Source organism: Hakea prostrata, chromosome 8, assembly GCF_041222555.1.
Source record: "Hakea prostrata isolate BN-2017 chromosome 8, UWA_Hpros_2, whole genome shotgun sequence".
Lineage (NCBI taxonomy): Eukaryota > Viridiplantae > Streptophyta > Magnoliopsida > Proteales > Proteaceae > Hakea > Hakea prostrata.
Window position 1 is genome coordinate 8491447 of NC_142607.1, and position 21764 is coordinate 8513210.

General features: G+C 38.9%; 1 protein-coding gene across 3 annotated transcripts; it reads right to left on the minus strand.

The window, feature by feature from the left end:
* Nucleotides 1-139: 139 nt before the first annotated feature.
* On the minus strand, nucleotides 140-20321 carry LOC149006663 (Ribosomal protein S16 family protein). Of its 3 annotated transcripts, none has more exons than XM_089165019.1 (5): nucleotides 20106-20321; nucleotides 13061-13100; nucleotides 11936-12115; nucleotides 11687-11732; nucleotides 140-713 (listed from the first exon to the last, which is right to left on the minus strand). In XM_089165019.1, the coding sequence occupies exons 3-5, from the start codon at nucleotides 12066-12068 to the stop codon at nucleotides 473-475; spliced, it is 420 nt and encodes a 139-aa protein (XP_089021145.1). In that variant the 5' UTR covers nucleotides 12069-12115; nucleotides 13061-13100; nucleotides 20106-20321; the 3' UTR covers nucleotides 140-472. The 3 variants fall into 3 exon arrangements, with proteins under 3 accessions (XP_089021145.1, XP_089021144.1, XP_089021143.1); XM_089165018.1 differs by lacking the exon at nucleotides 13061-13100 and adding an exon at nucleotides 15449-15605; XM_089165017.1 differs by lacking the exon at nucleotides 13061-13100 and having other exon boundaries at nucleotides 141-713; nucleotides 20106-20320.
* Between the last annotated feature and the right edge of the window lie 1443 nt (nucleotides 20322-21764).

Here is a 21764-nt window from a genome sequence, read left to right on the forward strand (position 1 = left end):
CAAAAGCCATAGTTCCATGGGGCCTAACAATTTGGGACCAATCTGTGACCATTAGATGTGACAAGTGGGAGGCCCCCAAAACAACACATCCAATGGGATCAAAGTTTTATACAAAAAGTTGTCTCATACGAAATGGTGCCATTATATCATCTTTTTACAAAGAACAGAATCAAGGGATTAAAAAATGTTCTTTTCAGGCCAAGGAAAATTTACATTCACAGATATATGAACCAACACAACTTTTCCCCACTTCTAGAGCAAAGTACCAAATTCTCTAGCTAAATTGCAAAAGCGGCTAGAGCATTACATGTCCTCATGAAAGTTTCATCTTTTTAAGGATCTAAGATTTCCTTTCAACTCTCCATAGTTCTTAAAAAAGACTAAATCCGATTTCCTTTGTCTGCAATCTGAGCAGTAACCAAGGCTGTCAGAGCCCCAGCAACACATAAAAAAACAAAAAGGATCAGAAACTTCATGGGTTTGACGTGGCATCTTCTGCAACCTTTTCTACACCTTCCTCGCCTCCTGATTCATCAGCAGTGGGAACACTCTTGGGGGCAATGACACGGCCAGTTAAAGGATTGATAGGACGAGTGTCTCGTGGTCCACCCTTCTGTCCCATTGCAAGCATTGGTGGTGGAGGAAGAAGCCCTGTTCTGAAGAGAAGGCGCTCAACCGGTTCTGAAGGCTGGGCACCAACAGATAACCAGTATCTGTAAAAGACTAAAGAGTTAAAACCAGCAAAAAATATAACTGCTCAGTACAAAAAAAGAAAAGAAAAGAAGCAATGTATCCTCTTATGAAACAATTGAGTCCCAAGTTCCGAATCATGCATGAAGTTAGGAATGTGAACTTAGAGCTTCATACCAAACAAAAGACTGAAGAATTAAAAGCAGCCAAAAATATAACTACTAATAAAAAATGTTAAGAAGCATTGTGTCTCCTTATGGAACATACATGAGTCCCAAGTTCCAAATTACTCATGAAGTTAGGAATGAACTTTGAGGTTCAAACCAAACAAAAGAATTATGAAAGGTGATTCTTCTCATCCATCATAAAGCATAAAACGAGGCTAGTGTCCCTTTGGATTCTATTAAAATGCCGAACTCAAAGTGGGATGCATCAGGAAAAACTTAGGAATTTTTTTTCAGTATAATAACAATTGCAGCATGGCATACGATTGTGGCAGATAAGAAACAGAAACTATTTTCAGAAGGAAACTGTTTCCTGTTAAGTATTGGAAATTTTCCTTATTCCCGAAGCATAAGTTATTGAGCCACAATTCAATGGATTAACATCATAGATGGAAACAGACCATCAGCACCAACATTTAAACATCAAGCATCTTAAGTTTTAATCAATATTCCTCTTAAAATAGTGAAGTGGTTTATTGATCATCACATCTAGTTTTGGAAGAATTTCTAGTACACGTATTAGAGGACATCATCAGTCACAAGAAACATAGGATCATTTGAGCAAGCAGATAGCGGAATCCCGGAAGAAACTAGCACTGTGTTGATTTTAGCCAGTTAAAGTAATTTTTTTTAAATGGATTTCCCAGTAAGGCAATAACAACTTTTCTGGCCTACATAAATGATTGATAAAGCTTTGAATAGTAAAGCCTGACCAACTAAATTTCCTCACCAGAAGAAAGAGAGCTACACATTTATCGTACTAGTTATGCATAATACACAGCCTTGAGAAAATAAATCATTCTCCCCTTCCTGAAGAGTTTAAATCAGTGAGCCAATACTTCTATTTTAGAAATTTTGACATGATCCCGCACACCCAACCCCAGACCCCCCACACAAACACCGAAGACGACACATGAGACCGAAATGAATCTAATATGACATATAACCCCCCCCCCCCCCCCAAAAAAAAAAGGGGGGGGGGGGGGATCAAATGCAAAACTCCCTCATATCGGTGTCCTAACAACTCTTCCCTCCTTCAATTTCACCTTGCCCTCATAGTGACATGGAACATTGTCTTCAAGGTGAGGTGAGATGAAAAACTTGATATCAACATGCTTGCTTCACCACCCAATCTGCACACATCTATCTGGAAAAGATTTATGCAAAGCAGAGACCAACTTGCGCTAGAACCAGGAATAGACTGCTCTTCTCCCCCAGTAAGTTTGCAATGAATCCTCCCTGGACCTGGACCACATCTTACCAATTTGCTTCATACATTCTAGGAACACCAAGGAGGTTCAGGTCTGTGATGCATTCGTCCTCTCTCATGATCATAGCAATAAAACCAAGTTTGCAATGGGATTTAGTGATGCTGATGACCTTGTGATACATGTGGGCAGGGACTACATGTGCCTAATCCATAAGAAGCAATCCCCATTCTCCGTTCCTTAATTCCCCATTAATTTTCCTAAACTCTTGTAGATCTTTTACCAAAAATAACCAGATTAGAAATATTCACCACCACACAAACGTCAGCACGGAATATTTCCTTGATCTAAGCAGTGAAACAGCAGATCTGGTCATGCTGTATTATGGACCAAAGCTTGAATTTGAAGACCCACTGATCTATGAAAAACAGTATTCATTGCGAAGCAAAAGCAAACTTAACAGGCAGCCAAAATACCAACGAGAGGTTTTCTAACACCACAGGGCAGCACAACAATTTCAGATCCTGCTCTACCATTACCACATATCTGACTCAGACTCTCTTCCTGGTGTAGGCAAGGCCGTGCTTGAGTTTTTAATTCCATGCTAATATCAAAAAGCAATGAATAACCCTTGTATCAAAACCTTCGAAGCTTTTCCTCCCTGTTTTTCCCTAACCACAAACAATGTAGAACCAATAACTCAGAGAAGGTTCCCAAAAGATCACGAAAAACAATGCCACCACCAGTGGCCTTGAAGCAACCACCCTCAAACTCCGGTGGACTCTGGTTCATGGAGCTGCTCATAGCGTTGAAGGAAGAAGATGAAACAGCGGGCGGGCTTCCAAAGTTGCCCCTGTCAGTAGGTTTAAAAGATTTGCCAATCAGTTCCTAGGCCCTGGCTCACGCCGTCTGCACACTGAGCTGGGCCTAACATCTCTCTTTAAAGCCAGGTTATAGGATTCAATGAAATTGGCCCGATGCAGCATCCTTGGGCCATAGTTGTAGTTGGGCCTTTTAAGGCCCACTTACTTAAGAACCCAGCTGCCCAGTTCATCCCCATTATTTGCTGGACCAAGTGCCTCAACCAGACCAGGGTTAAATGGTTCAACTGCTACCCAATCTGACCATGCCTTTTCCTGATCATCTCCCATGAGATTCATCTTTGCGGTCTAAATCCTATTCGCCTCCCCAATCTTCACTGCCAACACCACAACACCCATTTCTTCTTGATCATGGGCAAATCAACAGCGGAAATCATGCTGTGGCTCCCCCCACGTAGCCAACGAGTCTTTATCCATCGCTATCACCCTCTTCCAAGGGGTTTCGCCAACGATCATGCCGCCAAGCCATTATTCTCTCTAGACCGACAATGTCTCTCCATCTTTCTTTTCCCACCGACTTCCTCTTCTTCTTCTGCATCAAGCATCTGACCTCTAGGACTTGAACCATCCATTGAACAAAGTTAGGCAGGGCAGTTTGAACAATTGAGCTTCTTCGCTTTCTCCTCCAAGTCTGATGAGAGGCTAGCCAATCAAGCCCTCCTATCCACTAAAACGAGCCTTCTTCACCTCAATTTTATAACCTGATCCTACAACTACTTTCTCATTAGCACTAATGTCAATGTCAATACAGTGGTTATCCAAATCCAAATTCAGATGTCTCTCTGTTAGGACACCAATTTTGAGGGCCACATATTGTAGCCATAGAGTACTCAGGAGTTGGAGGGGGTCACCTCCAAATATGGGAAATAGTTGGTTAGGATTTGTTAGGATTGTGTTGGGGGAATCTAAAGGGGAAGAGTGCGTGTGGGGGGGGGGGGGATGAATTCAGTTTTGTTGGGCAAGGTTACTTGTGGGAAGGGGAAGACCCTTGGGTGGGCACCGTGAATGGAGTTTCGCTAGAGAGTGTAATTAGCCATTTATATTTTCTTTTACAGATCGGCTTTTAGCTTGCAAGTGCTATGTGTGTGAGCATGTTGACCTAATTCAAGGGGTAGAATAGAGCTGGTTCTAGTGTTTGATCAATTAGAAATAGTAGGTTCAATTGAGGGAGAGGAAGGGATCTTATCAACTGGTATTAGAGTAATCACGATCCCAAGGAGGTGATAGAGCACTATCTTTGTTTTCTGGTGAAGAAGTGCAGGATGCTTAATAGAGGTCCTGTTGCTTTGTTGGGAAAATCATATTGAGGAGAAGCAGAGGTTGGGAGTGGCTCTCCAACATCTGCAAGGAGAAGCCCTGCAGTGGCTCTACAGAAAGAAATGGTTGGTGCTTGACTGGGCGAGCTTCAAGGAGGCTTTGAATGTTGAACTCAGAAATGGGAAAGAGACAAATTAGAGGCTGGATTTGGATACCAGCTGCATGGAAACTGTGGTAATTGATAGCAAGATGGAATCACAGAGCCGTGCACTGGAATCGCACGGAGAAGGCATCAACTGGTGGCAAGAAAGGATTGCTTGGCTGTGAGAGTCGAACCCTGCCGCACTTGGAGAAGAAGAGGAAGTGGAGAACCAAGTAGAGGATTCGTCTACCCTAGGGCCAAAAAAGAATGTAGCCCAAATAATTGAATCAATATCTGCACTGAAAAATGGAGAGAAATGATATTTGGAGCAGCAGGTGGAAAGTCAGCGGCTAGGGTTTCCCTTCATTGAGCTTGGAGAAGAAAGAGTAGGGAAGGTGTTTTAGTTCAAATCATCCTCAACTGGTTCGTTGGTTCAGGTCAAGTCCTAAATACCAAAGCCATTTTTTGAAGGCCCAAATCAGGTCCATTTGGTCTCAAACTTCAAGCCCAAGTTCAAACATGGACCAAAGGATCAAAGTTGGTGGGCTATTTCTAAGGCCTAAACCTACTTATGCCACAAGCCCATTTCTAATGAAACAACTTGGCCATTTGATTCAAGCCCGAACTCGGATCAAACCCATCCAGAAGGACCACAAGATGCCCATTACCTTAATTCAAGGCCCAACCCGTAGTCACTTTAAGTTGGGGCCAACCCATATAGCTGGACAAGGTCCAACCCTAGAACAAGTTCTAATAAAGAGCCCCCCCAGACCATGTTCCAACTGAAGCCAAATCCAGAACGGACTGTTGTCTTCTACCTTCAGCCCTCACGCAAGATTCCCAAGCGCGACATAGGGGCTTTCCCGGTCTATGAAATAACGCCAGCAGACGCCAAAGGTAGTGGCGAAGGTGGTTTCTCTTGTTGCGACGGTGACAATGACCTATCATGCTGACAAAGACAACCTTGGTGAGTCTGTTGGGGATGTGACTTTTCAAAGCTACTCAAAGAGGGTTTAGAACTTTCACCAGCATGACTTAAAGTCCTTTCAATGGTTGTGACTCAGGGTGCCTTATCTATTCTTTCTTTTATTTTTTTTTCGAGTTCCTCACAAAAGGGGCTATTGGAAGGCAGACCTTGGAGTTTTTGTCCATGCACGGTTCAACCTGGTTAGCTTTGGAGTGTTGGAGAAGCTATAGTGTTCAGTGTTGCTCTCTCACTGCCATCTTCAACCCTTGTTTTCATATCCCTAACAGAGAAAGGCAATCAGGGAACCAATCTAACAATGATGAATCCAGGCACTGCAAACCTGCAAATAGATCTAGCTCTGCAGCATTATACTTAAGATACTCCCCACTGTATCACATCACTATATTTTGGTTGGACAAACAGAATGCTTCTAGCAGCAGATTGCATGAGTGCCATCACAGTATTGCTTGAAAAGAAGAATCATTTTGGGAAAAACAACCATTCAATGGTTCAATTGCTCTCAGAATTTGACATTCTGAATTAGATTCATTCTGATGATGTTTTTGGATTTGGGGCAAATTTTGATTTTGCAATCACATGGGGAACGCTAGCTTGAGGTGGATAGACCCAATCCATCAGGTGGCAATGATGGAAATCACTATTGCACGGGTGGCAGGGGGACACCAGGGGTGTCTTTGGAATTGGGCCTGGTATTGGGCTTCCGAGAACGTGGCTGATTTAGCATGGTTGTGCCACAAGCATGTGAAGATCAAGCTTCTAATGGGACCTCACCATACAGACAATCTTCTTTGTCACCTTGAGGGCAAGGTAAAATTGGCCCGGGGGGGGGGGGGAAGTTGTTAGGACACCAACTTTGAGGGACACGTATTGTAGACGTAGAGTACTAGGGAGTTGGAGGGGATCAACTCCAAATAAGGGAGTTAGTTGGTTAGGATTTGTTAGGATTGTGTTGGGGGTATATGATGTAAACCAGGATCTAGGGCTAAGGGTAATGATATAATTTTTCCTATATTTAAGGTTTCCCAGGAAATTCCAGCAAAGGAGGATGAGAATTCTAGGGTTAAGAGGGTGTTTTCACACTCTCACAATCTGTTATAGTGTGAACAGGGTTCTGGATTTTTTAAGGAATCAAAAATCAGGGTTTTTAGAAGGTTTGGCTGGGGTGGATTGGGCCTATCTTTGCTGGTGCTGTGATTTCAGAACTAGGGTTCAATGGTTCAAAGGTTTTGGGAAGTCTGACTAATCTAGACTTAGGGTTTCAGAGGCTTCTAAAATTCTGCAGAATTCTTCCAAGGAAGAAGATGAAGTGCAGAAATTTTCTAGGTTAGGAAAAAAATAGGCTGAATGGGGAAAATAAACTTAGGATTATGTTCTAAGGCTTAGTGCGATCCTACGGGAGGAGAAAAGGAGTAAAAGAGGCTGGGAAGTGGGCCTAAACAGGGAGGGGTGCTCCTGCTATCGCAGAAAAAAGAAGGGAAGAGGGGGGCTACAGTTGCTAAGGGGAGAGGTAGGACCTGGCTGAAATTGAAGGGGAATGGGGAGAGGGTATTTGCAATGGGATTGGGATAGGTTTCTAGGTCTATGTGAGAGAGGAAGGGGCAGGAAAGCCTTTGGTGGAAAGGGGGAGGGTGTTCTAGGGTTGCGCAAGAAAGGGGGAAGGGTGAGAAACTGCTGTACTTACTTGGCTGATTGTGATTTGACTGCTGCGATGCTTGAAGACTTGAATGCTGCAATGCTTGAATATTAGGATGCTCAATAAACAAACACAGGGTCCCCCTCGAAGGAACCCCCTCCACCTCTAGGCAAAAACACTCAATTCTTTATTCAATCAAATCTGAAAATCACATAGTCTGACTAACTATTTATAACAAAAGTAATGTAGTACTGTATTTGATTGATCAAAACAATATTCAAATAGGACATTTCACAAGGAATCAAGTTCAAATTTGATAGACTTAAGATGAAACAGAATTTAGATGTGAAAGAGGGTTGAAACTAGAGTGATATTATAAGGATAATAGCATAACAATACAAGCTGAATAGAGCTTCAAAACAGGGGCAGAACTATAATGAAAAAATTGAAGGGACAATACGAGGGAATTGAGAATAACAATGTAACACTCAAGCTTCACACCACAAGATGGAGCGATTGGATCAAACACCAACCTACCTTGATCAAACACAAGGAGTCTCCATAGAGAAGGAATGCTAACAAAGCAATTTGATTTCAATTAATGAATTGTGTCTTCACCTCTTACATAAGTCTCTTTATATAGCATCCTAAAGAGACATACACATTAATGGTAACATCCAACCACTAGCTAACACCACCTACCTATTAATAATTCAACTATTACCTAACTCTTGACAATGAATTCTTTTATTTTCAAAGCACGACCCCTTTTATTGACTTTTCAAGAACTAGACTTGGGCTTAGGTCTAGACCATGAATATGTGGGCTAACTTTAACCCACTAAAACAGCCTTAGCCCATGAAAGTCATGGGCTGATTTGGGTGATAGCTTTAGACCTTTGATGGGCCTGACCCAATGGGCTTCTTCTTTCTTAAATATGTCTTCAATTCTGCATAAAAAATACTTTAACTTCGGGTGAAAATCGTTAGTTGACAAGGATCCCACACCTCTTGATCAAAACACTCAAATTGGAATCTAATTACTTAAACCGCAGCCCTAGATTTGGAATCTAAAAGCACACATGCTAGTTAGATAACTTAGGACTCATCCAAAACAACTTTAAATCAAAATAAAACTCTTCAAACCAAACCAAACCAAACTTGACTCAACTTACTAATTTGGACTCAACTAAAATTCTGAAATATTCTAGAGATAATTCCAGAATAAAAATAAGGGGCAAAATGCTCAAAACACCCCCAATTAAGGGGTCTATCCAGCTTAGGGTGGCTTCTTAGAGCCATCCTAGGGGCCCACTTGAGCCTTCAGACAGGTCGCAGAGAGTTCACATCAGTCTATAAAGGGGAAGAGCGTGTCTGTGTAGGGGGGAATAATTCTGTTTTGTTGGTAAAGGTTACTTGCAGGAAGGGGAAGACCCTCGGGTGGGCACAGTGAAGAATGAGTTCAGATCTGTAATGGGGTTTGTTAAAGTGAAATTAGCCATTTATATTTTCTTTTACAGATCAGCTTTTACCTTTCAAGTGTTGTGTGTATCAGTTTATTGAGCTAAGTCAGGGCGCAGAATAGAGCTGGTTTTGGTGTTTGATCATTTGGAAAGTGTAAGTTCCATTGAGGAAGAAGGGATCTTATCAGTCTGCTTCCCATTACTGAAATCAGTTTTCAAGGCTTCTTTGAAGTTTGTCCAGGTAAGCTATGGCCAGCACTTGCGGTATACCCAATCCAATGTGTCTCCCCACAGGTGTTGGAGAGCCTCACCCAATCAATCATCATACTCGATCTGGTGTGCACAATAGAAGAGCCGGAAAACATGGATAATGCAGTACCATATCTTTTCCCGCAGATCATAGACGCGCTTTGATACCAGTTAACATGGATAATGCACTACCATATCTCTTCCAGCAGATCATAGACTTTGATACCAGTTGACAAAACCCCTGAATCGAGCCCTAAATGGATTCATTCAAACACACAAACACACACAAAACATTCAAATTGAATAATCTGAAGATGAAGTGTAAGTAACAAATCCATTAAACTCAGTAACTTAACTCCATAACAGAACTCCACATACCTGAATACACTCTTCAAAATGCCCCAAGGGTCTTCCCCTTTCCACAAGCAAGCTTGCCCAAACAAAGCAAACAGTCGATTCCCTCCTTTTACCATCCCTCTCTTCCCCTTAAGATAACCCTAGCAAAATCCTAACTACTTTCCATGTAGGCGAGGATGAGATCCTTTCCCATGTTCAAAATCGATCCCTTACAACGCCCTTGAAACCCTACCTCTACGGTGTACACCCATCTATATTGGTGTCCTAACAACAGCTCAACAAATCCAAGACTCATACAAAATTCAATTTCTAATATTTAAATCATGCTTAATTAATTAGATAGTGCACAAATAAAAATAGCATTTTAATTTCCCTATCAAGATCCATAAACAAACTCCTTATCATTCTCTCGCACTTATGTGACTTAGTATACTACTATATTCAAAACGAAATTGTATCAAACTAATTAAGCATCCTAAGCTATCTCAATTTAACTACTAATCCCGTATCCTAACTCCACACAACACACAGCACCCACCCCACCCCCCCGCCAACTTTTTTAAAAATTTTGGTTACTTTCCTTATTTTCCTAATTTTTCTCTTTCCACATGTGAAATATCACTATTCCCCTTTGAAGGTAAAGATGACGGATATAAACGTCATTGTCAATAATTATCCAACGGTTACAATTGAACCCCTATTTTCAAGGAAGAAAAATTAAATCCAATTAGAAACTAACTCATAATTCCTAAACCCTCTCCCTATTTATTCTCCCTTTCCATTCCTATTTATTCTCTCCTCCTTCCTCTTTCCTCACATGTGGCTTAGGGAAAACTTGGAAAAGCTAAAGGTTGGGAGTTTATTCCTAATTCTTCTCCACAATCAAGTATTCTCTCACTCTTTCTCGAATCCTTTTTGTTTTCCTTTTCATTTAAATTTATATGGTCTCTCTTTTTTTTTTTTTTTTTCTTTTCATTTTATTTTTATATTGTGAATGGAATATTTGTAATTGTAAATAACTAACTACCATGATTCGTTTGACTTGCATCTAGTATTTTACTGTTGAAATCAAGTGTTCCACCCCCACCCCCACCCCCCCCCAAAAAAAAAAATTAATGTTGATTTTGTAAGATATTTTTTTAATGAAAAAAACATTAATTAAAACTAAAAAATATTTTGTAAGATATTGCTTTGTTAACAATCCTCATCCTTTAATCTACCTTTTTTGGGTAAATAATTTACTTATATTTTTGTAAGGGTTAAAATATCATTATAAATAATTTACCCATATCTTTAATATCTTTAATGTGTGGGCCCACATCCGAACATGATAAAATAAGTAAGAGGTGAGACCCTCCGTGGGTCCTGCATGGACCCACAGAATACATGTGGTGAAAAAAATGTCAGTATTCCCTCAATGGGGAGGTGATTCAGAATCTTAGCTCCACCCTTGCCCCACCCCCCCCCCCCACCCCAAAAAAAAAAAAACACACACACACACACACAAAAATAATAAATAAATAAAACAAAATTGCTTATAATTAGGCCAGTTGCAGTGAAACTAAAGAAAATAAATGGCCCAGCCTACAAACTAACTACTTCAAGCATATTTTGGCCCATTACACTATTGATCCACTATGGGCATTTTAGAATTATGTTAGGCCTCTATATGTGATCAATGTCAAGCATATTTTGTTAGACATAAATAATTAACCATAGGAGAAATGAAAATTAGCATTAATACATGCAGTAGGCAATCTCTGACATGTAGCACTAGAATGAGAAGCATGGTAAATTTATGGGTGGGAAAAAGACAAATGTGGGATACATTAAGGTTAATCTCAGTGCTACTGTCATTGAAAATAAGCTGAACATCTCAGTTGTAAAATATTAACAAATTATTTAACTATGGTTAATAACTTACTGTAGAATAATATCTTTCACAACGAAAATATAAAACATCATAAATATTGGGAAAAATAAAAAATAATATGAAAAACAAAGCAACTGTTAGCAACAAAGTGGGATACTTTTACTAGTCTATGAATGTACCATGTGAATCCTATTTCTTTCAAGGATTTGGTATGTATAACATATGCCAAATTTACTACAGTAGATGAAGGCACAAGACGCTCATGTCAGAATTCATCAGGCATGGAAGTTACGGGATTTGAGCTGATCAGGAAACCTCTGGTGTCCCTTCACCAAGTCCTGAACATTAGCCCAACAAACTGTATGCGAAGTTTGAAAGTTCCATATAAAAACTAAGTAAATAAATTACCATTTTGAATTAGACAAGAAGCTTTCTTTTTTAACAGGTTTGAACTACTTCATCAAAATGGCTCAGTTTAAGACAGGTTCTTGAAACAGTTAATATGAATTGGAAAGCTAGATTCAATTGTCCACTTGATTAATGCTTCAAACTACAAAAATTCACTTAACTGCAGCCTATAACTACTGGCTGATATTTTCTAAAATCCAGTTATTGCTTTAACATTTTGGTTCTATGATTTAAATACAGTGTAATTGACTGAAATGAAAAGGGGGATATTATGTTTAAAGAGGCAGCGTATGAGGGAAAAAGAAATTACTTACTTAATTCTGTCAAAATTCAGGCCCATTCGCTTACCACCATCCTGACCTATATCCCTCAAGGGGGAAGAAAAAAATAAAAACCAGTAAGATACATAGTCATTCATAATAAAACTACCCAGGGCAAGTAAAATGGATAGGCATACTATGGGAAAATATTAGAGCTAGACTTGAATTTGAAAAAAGCATGTTGTGAAATTCATATTTAAGGAATGAGCAAATACAAACTTCTTTCGGGGCAACCAGAACTACCTGGCAATGGATTGTAATAACCCAAGACTTCCAAATGCTTCCCATCTCTTGGAGATCTGCTGTCAGCAGCCATGACTCGATAAAATGGCTTGTTTTTGCACCCAAACCTTGACAAACGAAGCCTAACAACCATTTTCTGAGCAAAATTTTCTTCTTTCTTTTACTTCTGATTTGATGTATCTGCAAAACAGAGGAAAAGGACACAATAAAAAAAAATCCGCATCTTGTGAATTTCTTCATAACAACTGGTGTCCCAATTGAGCTCCATAAAGAAGCAGATACAAAGTAGCTGATGAATACAGCCACAGAGACTAAAATCACCATAGAGGTGGGCCCTATTAGTTTCCTAAGAACTAACAAAAATTAATTTCTGAAAATATATCCTCCGCTACCCTTCCCATTTTGTGTAAGAATGTGTTTAACGAGAAAAGAAAACCATTGATGCAAAATCAAAACAAGTGGTTTTAGCTACTAGTGTGGTAAACGGGATGTAACTAACTTGAGAACTGAATCATAATGAGAAAATCACAGAGATGAATCAATTGTAATTAGTAAGGTGGCAAAATGAGTAGGTTGATGCCAAATTGATACTTATCAGTGTATACAATTCCTAGCCAGTCCAGATCAACTCTAGTTATTTGTATTTCAGGCAATATGACAAACCAAACCATGTTCAATGTAAGGAATTTCCTCAAAGAGCAGACAAAGCAAGAAACAAATACAAAATAAGTTATAACAATAGAACTAGTTTTCTAAAATACAGAATTAAAAATATGATGAATAATGTTTCATGAATTACACATGTATATAAAACTTCAAAAGGAGGGGGGGAGCATTCAAAGACATAGCTGGTTGTCCTAAAGAAAGATTACCATGCCCTCAGAATCAGCTACAGTTCCCAAAAGGAGAGGGAAGGACAATGGAACTAAAACCTAATGTTTTACAAGGGGAACCTATTAAAGAAAGGGTCTTCCTCCATCTTTTCCTAAATTAATGGCGGCCATTTTTCCTCTGCCACTGCAGTTATCTACAGAAGATGGAGAAAGGGAGTTCCCACTTCCCAGCTTGATCAATTGGTCTGTACAGGACCCTGTATTGCAGTGAGGGAGAAAAAGGGAGGCTTACAGCTTGGTCGATTGAGCCTGTAGCCTCTACCCTGCTGCAGCTGAAATTCAGTAAGACAAACTCAGTAAGAAAGAAAGAATTTAGTGTGCGACCTTTATGGCTTCACGGGTCAAAAAGAAATAGAAGAAGTCTCAGGGTTAAAAATGCTAAATTCCATTTGATAACCAACACTAGCAACAGTTTGGAGTGTTTTGGAAACAGAAACAATTCTATAGGTGTTTGATAAAACTTTCTTCTGGAAGTGTTTTCAGCATCAGCAGGCATTTGATAAAACTACATTAGTAAATTGTAATCACATTTACGAAAACTGTTATTGTAGTCTTTAAATCAATTTTTATCATGTTATATATGTCTATTAGATTTTGAGAATTACAAAAGGATTTCCAACAGAGAGAAAGAAGAAGAAGAAAAAAATATATATATATATATAGTTCCACCCTTAGGATCCCCCCCCCCCCCCCCCCCAAACCAGGAAAAAAAGAGAAAAAGATATACACAAGGATGAATAGTCATAAGAGAATTTCAGCTTACAATATCAGACACCTTAAACCCACGTTGGACACTGATGCATGCTTCTATACTTGCCAAACAGTAATAACTTAACAAAATTCACAAAGAATTGTGAAGAAAATAATTTAGAAGAAGTATGTTCTACTTGGCTCTTATCAATCAGAAAGCTCATAGATTTTCCAATAAAACTAGGACTCAACTTTGGCAAGGGACTATCAACTACTTAAGCCCAGATCCTCTGAATATACCCTAATGTGAAAATAGAGGATGCTACTGCAGAGTCAAGGAATTTGCTTGTATGGGCACAACTCTCTTCCTTATTGGAATGCAACTTTTCCGCTAGAAGCATAGGCCAAGCTTCTGGATATGGTAATAAGATACATCAGGCAAATTGATTTCCATTAGGTCCCCAGACTTCCAGTGTTCAGATAAGAAAGGAATGATGCAACAAACGGCATTGTCCATCAAAATGTTATAACTCAAACTTCAACGTCTGCAATTGCAGATTGGTATAGAGCAGAAAACAGTAAAAGAGGGTTTGGGGAGGAGAAAGAGACTAACAACACAATTGACACCAACCCACTCAATGACAAGGAGGCACTTGGCCTGAGAACTTATTCAGCTTTCAACTAGGACTTCACATCTGAAATATTTGAAACGTAAGAAAGGAGTTCTGTTGTGGTATATGAATGTAAAGGAACATTAACAGATTCTAGAACTATATCAGTTCATGAATCAAACTTGATTGCTAATGCCGCACTGTAATTTAAGCTACCTGGTAGTAACATGAGGTCTGTTTCTGTAAGCATGTAGGTGCTGAAAAAATCATTGGTTTTTGGACTTCTATATTTTTTTTCAGTTCTTGATAGCTCTCTTTTACACTACTTTCAAGCCTCATTTTCTTCCATAGCACCCCTCTTGTCTTTTGTATAGCCATTTAATGGTTGGGGGTCTTTTTAGCTTTTTTGCTTCCATTATCGAATAATGGGAAATGAGCGTACCATGGTATTAATAGATTCTGGGACATACGAGACTGCTACGAAATATTTTGGCTGATAAGCTTGGTTTTTGGCATTCCAATCAGTGTCCGAGGGAATTCCCAACTAGCATGGTTGTTTAGGATATAAAAACCATATGCCTAATCTATAAAAAGGGATTAGGGAAAAGAAAGAGACTACAAGAAGAGTAAACACCTCCTCAATTTGGTCCCCTTCATCCCCAAAAGAAATCAAATTTATCACCTGAAAACTCAGCCAGGTTTGGCTTCAAATGAATGAGAATTGTCTCAAAATGGAAAATCACAAGAAAAGAGTATCAGAAAGTGGACCTATAATCTTCTATCTATCAGTAAATTTAACAGGAAGGAAAGAATGGAGAGAAGAAAAATCTTTACATGGATTTCTTCCTGCAGATCAGTGAGCATGAGATGGTTTGACAAAAGAGCAAAAAAAACCATCCTTTCAGAATTGCAGGGTGTGTAGGTCTCTTTCACTCTCTTGATCAGGCATCCCTCATGTTAGCTTCTCAAAGAGTTCCACTAGAAGTTGTGACTGTTTTATGGAAAACCAGCAAAGCTGGAGTACAAAGACAATGTATCATTGACTCAATACAAAAGTCTCATCTTTGTTCCAAAAACAGGAAAAAATAATGCCAATTGCAATTTAAAAGAGAAACAAATAAAACAAAGATGAAGAAACAGTCGAAAGCCAAAAAAAGAAGAAGAAGAAATCACACAAATTGGATACATAGAACACAGGGAAATCAAATAGCATGGAGGAATAGAATGGAAAACTTATAAAGAGAAGAAAGTTTGCAAAAAGGAGTACAAGCTCACTTCCTGTGTAGCAGTCAACTGAAACCATGGTGGCTTAGGTTTACCTGTTGAAAGAGAGCCGAAGGAACAGAAGATCGAGCAGGAGTAAACCTACACGGTATTGAAACAGTTGAGTGGGGTTGACACATCAGCCAAGCACTGTCAATGACCTTCAACTTTGGAACGAACCTTAGGCAGAGGCCTAGATAAATTGTTATTGATCTTCATGGAGAAAGAAACAAGGAAGAGAATTAGAGAAAACAGAGAGGGATGGATAGAGAAAGAAAAGAGGATACAGCAGAGCACCTGTTATCGCATTAGCTAGAAAAAGTCAAAGAAGCAGCAGTGAATGGTGAAAAAAAGCTCTCAATCTCAAGTATCGGAGGATGAAACCATGAAAGATAAGGGTGCAAGTTTGTTCCTGGTGGACCTGACCCCAACCCGAACTCAAGATTTAGGCCCTAAGGGCAAATTAGAGCCAAGGGTGAGCCTGGGATTAGTGTTTGTTCCACCCAAACTGTTTTGACCCTTCCTTGATTTTGACCCTGGTCCCCAATGGTCACAATATCAACATGCAAAGAGATCGAGAAAGGAAACCTTGCTATAATGTCAGGTTGTTTTAGGAATAATGTTATCTTCTTTTTTTTTTGTTTTTTCACTTAAGTTGGCCCTAAGACTAGGCATCGAAAAAGCCCACAACAGGCTGGGAATGGCATATAAGGTATCTTGTTGAAGTTGGGTTTCTGTGAAAGATGGGTATCATTGGTGATGAGTTGTATCACATCCATCTCTTACAATCTCCTGATTAATAGTACCATTAGCTCCCCTATCAGCTCCACCTGAGGCATCAGGCAAGGTGACCCATTATCCCCTACAATTTTCATATTATGCTCACAAGGTTTAAGTTCACTCATAAAGCAGGCTGCGATTTCAGGTCCTCATCACAGGGATTAGGGTTAAGAGTAGAGCTCCATCCTCACCCATCTCCCCTTTGCTAATGATTGTTTGTTATTTTCTAAATTGAAGCTTAATGCAGTTTGCAATCTTAAGGCATGCTTAGACCTCTACCAAGGAGCAAGAGGACATGCCATCAACCTTAAAAAATCAAATTTATTCTTCAGTCCCAACACTCGCATCAAGTTCAGACGATGGTTCTCTAGAGTTACAAAATATCTATGCCTCCCATCCGAAATTGGCATCTCCAAGAAGCAAACCTTTCCTGAGTTATATGATAGAGTGACACAGAAAATGGAGAGTTGGAAGCTTAAAATTCCATCTCATGCAGGGAAAGATACTTCACTCAAATCAAATGGCTTTTGCATTTTCCCAATACGCAGGCTTTCACTTCAAATTGCCTAAGTCAATACATGAAGATATAAGGAGAGCTTCAGCCAACTTCTTTTGGGGAGCATGGGTGAAAAATAAAATAACCATTGGGGCTCATGGGTGAGGATTTGTAGGCCTAAATTCAAAGGAGAACTAGGCTATAAGAATTCAGCATTTCAACACCTTCTTGTACTCACAAAAATGGAAGCTAGTCTCTGGAACAAAGGAACAAACCATCTTCTCTATGAGCAGGTTCTTCAAGGCTGTATACTTTCCAAATTCTTTTCAGTTGGGCATCATTGCTAAGGCCAAGGTTCAAAGCATCACGTACCAGTAATATATCGGTCAGGTGATATATATATATATATATATATATTGAAGTATCCAACAGATCAGCTAAAGTACCCATGAAGGAGAGACAAGCAATGGCAACTAACATCTGAGGAAAGAAAGACAACTCAATTGGGAATTTACACAACATTTTGACATATAATAGAAAATATTATACATAACTCATAAGTTAGTACCACATCTCTCATCTGGAGAAGCACCCAAAGATTACCTCACACACCCAGATTATCTCCGACCTCTACCACACAAAATTACCACTACCTTGCTAGTATGGCTTTCTCCCCCAGTTGAACATATTCTCTCTGTTTAAATTGCGAGTGATAATTTGTTCTCATAAGTGAGTAATCAAGAGCAACAAAGACTAACATGCGGGGGGGAAAAAAGCGCACCACTAGTTTTAGAATGGAGCCAAACAACAATCTCATGCATTATTAGTTGTAGAATATAAATGTAGCCAAGCACAAAACAGAATGGTGAAATCTTATCCTTACAGATCACACTCCCCCCCCCCCCCCGACCCCAAAAAAAAAAATTAACTAATCAATTTGGCAAGATTGACTTGCATCTAAGGACAAGTTACAATAGCTTAACCTGCCAATTTGGCAGGCTTAGATACCCAAAGCAGCATTCAGAGGGTATACAATATCAACTGTTAGCAAAGCACAATATTCTGTTTGATGAGCTATCAACATCTGTAGTCTATACAACAAAAACAAAAAGTAAATTATATAACACCAAAAGGATGCACTATCCTAATTGGAAAAACCAATAACAGGCACTTCAACAATCACCTGAATCAAGTTTTTTTTTCCCACAGTAGCTCTGTTTCTTACAGCATCATTATGAACAAAATCTCATCATAAAACGTGGGAAGATCTCTTAGCCTTACACTTATGGATGGGTTGAGTAAACCCCAGAGTTTTGGTTTGAGTGAGTGGTAAAAGTCCAATGCAACGGTCAGTTGCATCATAAGGTTCCAACAGGGGGAACCAAGTCCAATCTACATCAAGGACTCATGTAGATTTGGTATGTAGGTTGGAGAGAAACAAACTAAAATCTGACTTCAAGAAAATGCATCATTGTTGGCCATCTTCCTTTAAATTTGTAGAATAATACATTATTGTCTTCAGAACTTACCCGGAAAACTGATACTACAATTTTCTCTCCAAAAATCTCTCACTTGTTGACAGTGGAAGAAATTAACCCTCATTGAAACGTGTATTCACTAATAAGCTCCTTATCATTGAATGTGGAGCAAATGAAACCCAGCAGCAAACAAGTTTGACACTATAATTTCCATAAATTGACAATCATATTTGTTTAAATTGACTGGTCCACACCAGTTACAAGAGTGGAAGTGGTACCCTTGATTTGGTTACTTGGAGGATATAAAAGAAGCAAAAAAGTTTAACAGAAGGAATTTTGTCTCTGCTTTGCTAGGAAGTGGTAGCTCGAAAGAACAACATTTCTTTTCTTGTGTTTTCTTGTAAATACATATGAAGCCCCTATCTAGTTTATTGTCCAGGCAGCTGTTTCTAGTGTGAGCCCTTGCTTCAGTATATAATTACATCAACATTAGCTTAACCAGCACCCATTTCTGATAAGACAGGAAACTTTTCTGCTGAGCAAATAACAGTTTTAATTGCTAAGTGGTTGCTGCTTTCTTATTGGTAACCTTGGCTTCCTCTTTTTAATTGTCTGAGTTTTTTCTCTTATGTGCTAAATGAAAATTATGTACTTGGTAGTGTTATTTTCCAAGAAAAGGCAAGAAAAAAAGAAATCCTGAGTTTTGCTATCTGGCTTTATAGCTGTTTCTTTGGACTTGGGCGCCAACTTGTTGCCCTGTTCGTTTCCCCTCCTAGGAAGGTCCGCATTGGTGTCAGTATGGAAGTGAGTTAACCCCTATAAGGGTTGTAAAGCCTCCCCACCCCCCACCCCCCCAAAAAAACTAATAATAATAATTTCAACCTTATTTTATGCTTCGTAAGTTTTTTTTTTTCTTTTTCCTTCTTCCTTATAAAGGGTCACCATTTAAGATGTGGGATTTTGGTCAACCAATGATAATCACATGCCTCCCAAAATAATAATTAGTGGCCTACTTTGACAATAACTAATAGTAAAAAATTTGTGGCCTTTAACCCCTATTCAACCTTTTTGCCCTCCTGCATTTCAACTTCAACAGCCATAAAAAAATAAAGAAACTCAAGTGCATGATTCATTTATATGTAATTAAGGCAGACCCACCACATGAACAGAACAAAATCCCATCATAAAGTAAATGCATCCCCAAAGACCCACTTTGTAGAAAACATAACCATGAATGACCAGTTTAGAAGGGCAAACATTATCTTTGTTTACTTTTCCAACCTAAAGCCTGAGTTTAACAATGGTTGCACTAGAAACAGTTGATGCCAAGTACCAAAGAAAACCGAGTGTAAAAGAATTGAAACAAATGGATGTGGAAAGTGAGTTTCTGAATATGTCAGAGAAAAATGGGGGACTGAAGAGATTGAAAAAATATGGATTTTAGAGGGCATGAGAAGTCATAGAACTATGGATAGAGGTAACCACTACTGCTCTTCTGGGAAAAGCATAGAGGTGCGCAGGCAAAAAGTGAAAGAAATGTGAGAAAGCTAAAGAGAGAGCCATAGTTTTGCTCAGGTTTATCTTCTACTGTATAAGACCAAGTTCTATAAAGAAAAGCTTAAGAAGTGGAAGATACTCTCTCACAACTCCCAGGTTGTTTGATCTGAAAATCGACTATGGGTTTTGGGTGTCATTTATTGAATTGACATGAAATGTGGAAAGACAAATGTGGAGTTAGTCGCTTAATTTACAGCATACGCTAACTAATCTTCTCGTTACCAAAAGTTAAAGAAAATTTATTTAAGAGACTCTAAGCGCAGGAAGTTGATAGCCTCACTTATCAGCTTAAATCATCTTTTGTAAAACCAAATAGACAAACAACTCCCACCAAAAACTACATCCCACAACTCACTTCATCAATTTTTTATTAGGAAAGTATAAAACGGAGAAGAAGCATACCTGAATCGAGTAGAGTTTGGAGAAGAATCAAAGATGGATTCGCCCTGGAACTTAGAGGGAATCGCTGACGAAATTAGTTGCGATGGTATTGATTAACACCCCATTCAGGTATTTGGTCGCCCGTTGCCGTCGCCTGAGAATGAGGGTTTATCACAGCATTCCTTTATTCAATGAAATAAGGTTCTTAAATCTGACAGAATGTTTACCAAAGAGACGAAAAATCTGACAGAGAAAATGTTTTCATCGATTTTGAGGGTTTGATTGTAAATTTAAAAACTTTAAAACTTTACATGTAAAACAAAAATTATATTTACGTTCACGTCCCCATTACTTGATTTCTACCACTTGTTACGTTCGAGGCAGTGCGCCGACGATGCCGTGAACAAAAATCCTACTTATTTGCCAATAGAGGAGTAGTAGGATGGTTAGAAACCTGCTTCTCAGTGGAGAGGTCATGCGTTCAACTCCTACAGGCGGCATATGTAATATTCCTATCCCTATATATAAAAAGCGTCTTTGTACCTAAAAAAAAAAAATCCTACTTATTACCAATGAAGGAGTAGTAGGATGGTTAGAAACCTGCTTCTCAGCGGAGAGGTCATGCGTTCAACTCCTACCGGCGGCATATGTAATATTCCTATCCCTATATATAAAAAGCGTCTTTGTACCTAAAAAAAAAAATCCTACTTATTACCAATGAAGGAGTAGCAGGATGGTTAGAAACCCGACCCAGGGAAAGGCAGGGTTCAACCCACCGACGGCATATGTAATATCCCTATCTCTATCCCTATATATAAAAAGCGCTTTTGTACCCAAAAAAAAATAATCATACTTATTGCTTCATGCGAAACAGTACATGTCATTATTTTAGGGCCTGTCTGGTTACATGAATCTAGAGATTTCAAATCTCTAGATTTATGAATGTGAGATTTATACCCGTTTGATTATGAAAATCTCTGGATTCATGAAATCTAAAGATTCATCTTTTTACATTAAAAACGTGAATCTATAGATTTATGGGTATGATGTGAAATCCAGAGATTTCATCTCTACTATTAAAACGCTAAATATTTGTATTCATAAAAATTACAGATAAATCGACAGATTTCATTCCACATGTTCAGTTAACCAAACGGTTAATTTTATGAATTAGAACTCCATAGATTTGACATCAATAGATTTGAAATTTCCAAACTCATGTAAGTGGCTCTTGAGCATGGAAAAGTCTTTTAAGGGTTCTCCACTTCTTTAATAATGTTTCATTTAGAGTTGTAAGGTTAGGGACAGAGCCAATTAAGTTGAGATGGGGCCAATTTGGGACAGGGACAAAGCCAATCCATCTCCTATCGGCTCGATCAAGGATTCTCACAGTGGAAAAAGGACTGATTTTGCCGTCAATGATTAAGGTAAAGGACAAAAATATTAGGTCTTGAGTTAAGATTAGGGTTGAAATAAACTTAGCTACGGCATGAGGATAGAATTGGGTCTAATTCCCAGCCTAGCTCGACCCTATTCCATTACTATACGTAAATGAATTCTTATGAAAGAGAGAAAAAAAAAAAAAAAAAAAGGGAAAAAACAAATAAGAGGGGAAAAAATTACGTTAGTCTTCAATTAAAAGAGTAAAACTAAATGTTAATTTGGCCGTTTACTCGAGTC

Coding starts and splice junctions, on each gene's coding strand:
- LOC149006663 (XM_089165019.1), bottom strand. CDS start 12,068: ATGGTTGTTAGGCTTCGTTTGTCAAGGTTTGGGTGCAAAAACAAGCCA. Junction 11,733..11,935: donor TTATTACAATCCATTGCCAG/GTAGTTCTGGTT, acceptor TGAGGGATATAG/GTCAGGATGGTGGTAAGCGA. Junction 714..11,686: donor CTGAATTTTGACAGAATTAA/GTAAGTAATTTC, acceptor AGTCTTTTACAG/ATACTGGTTATCTGTTGGTG.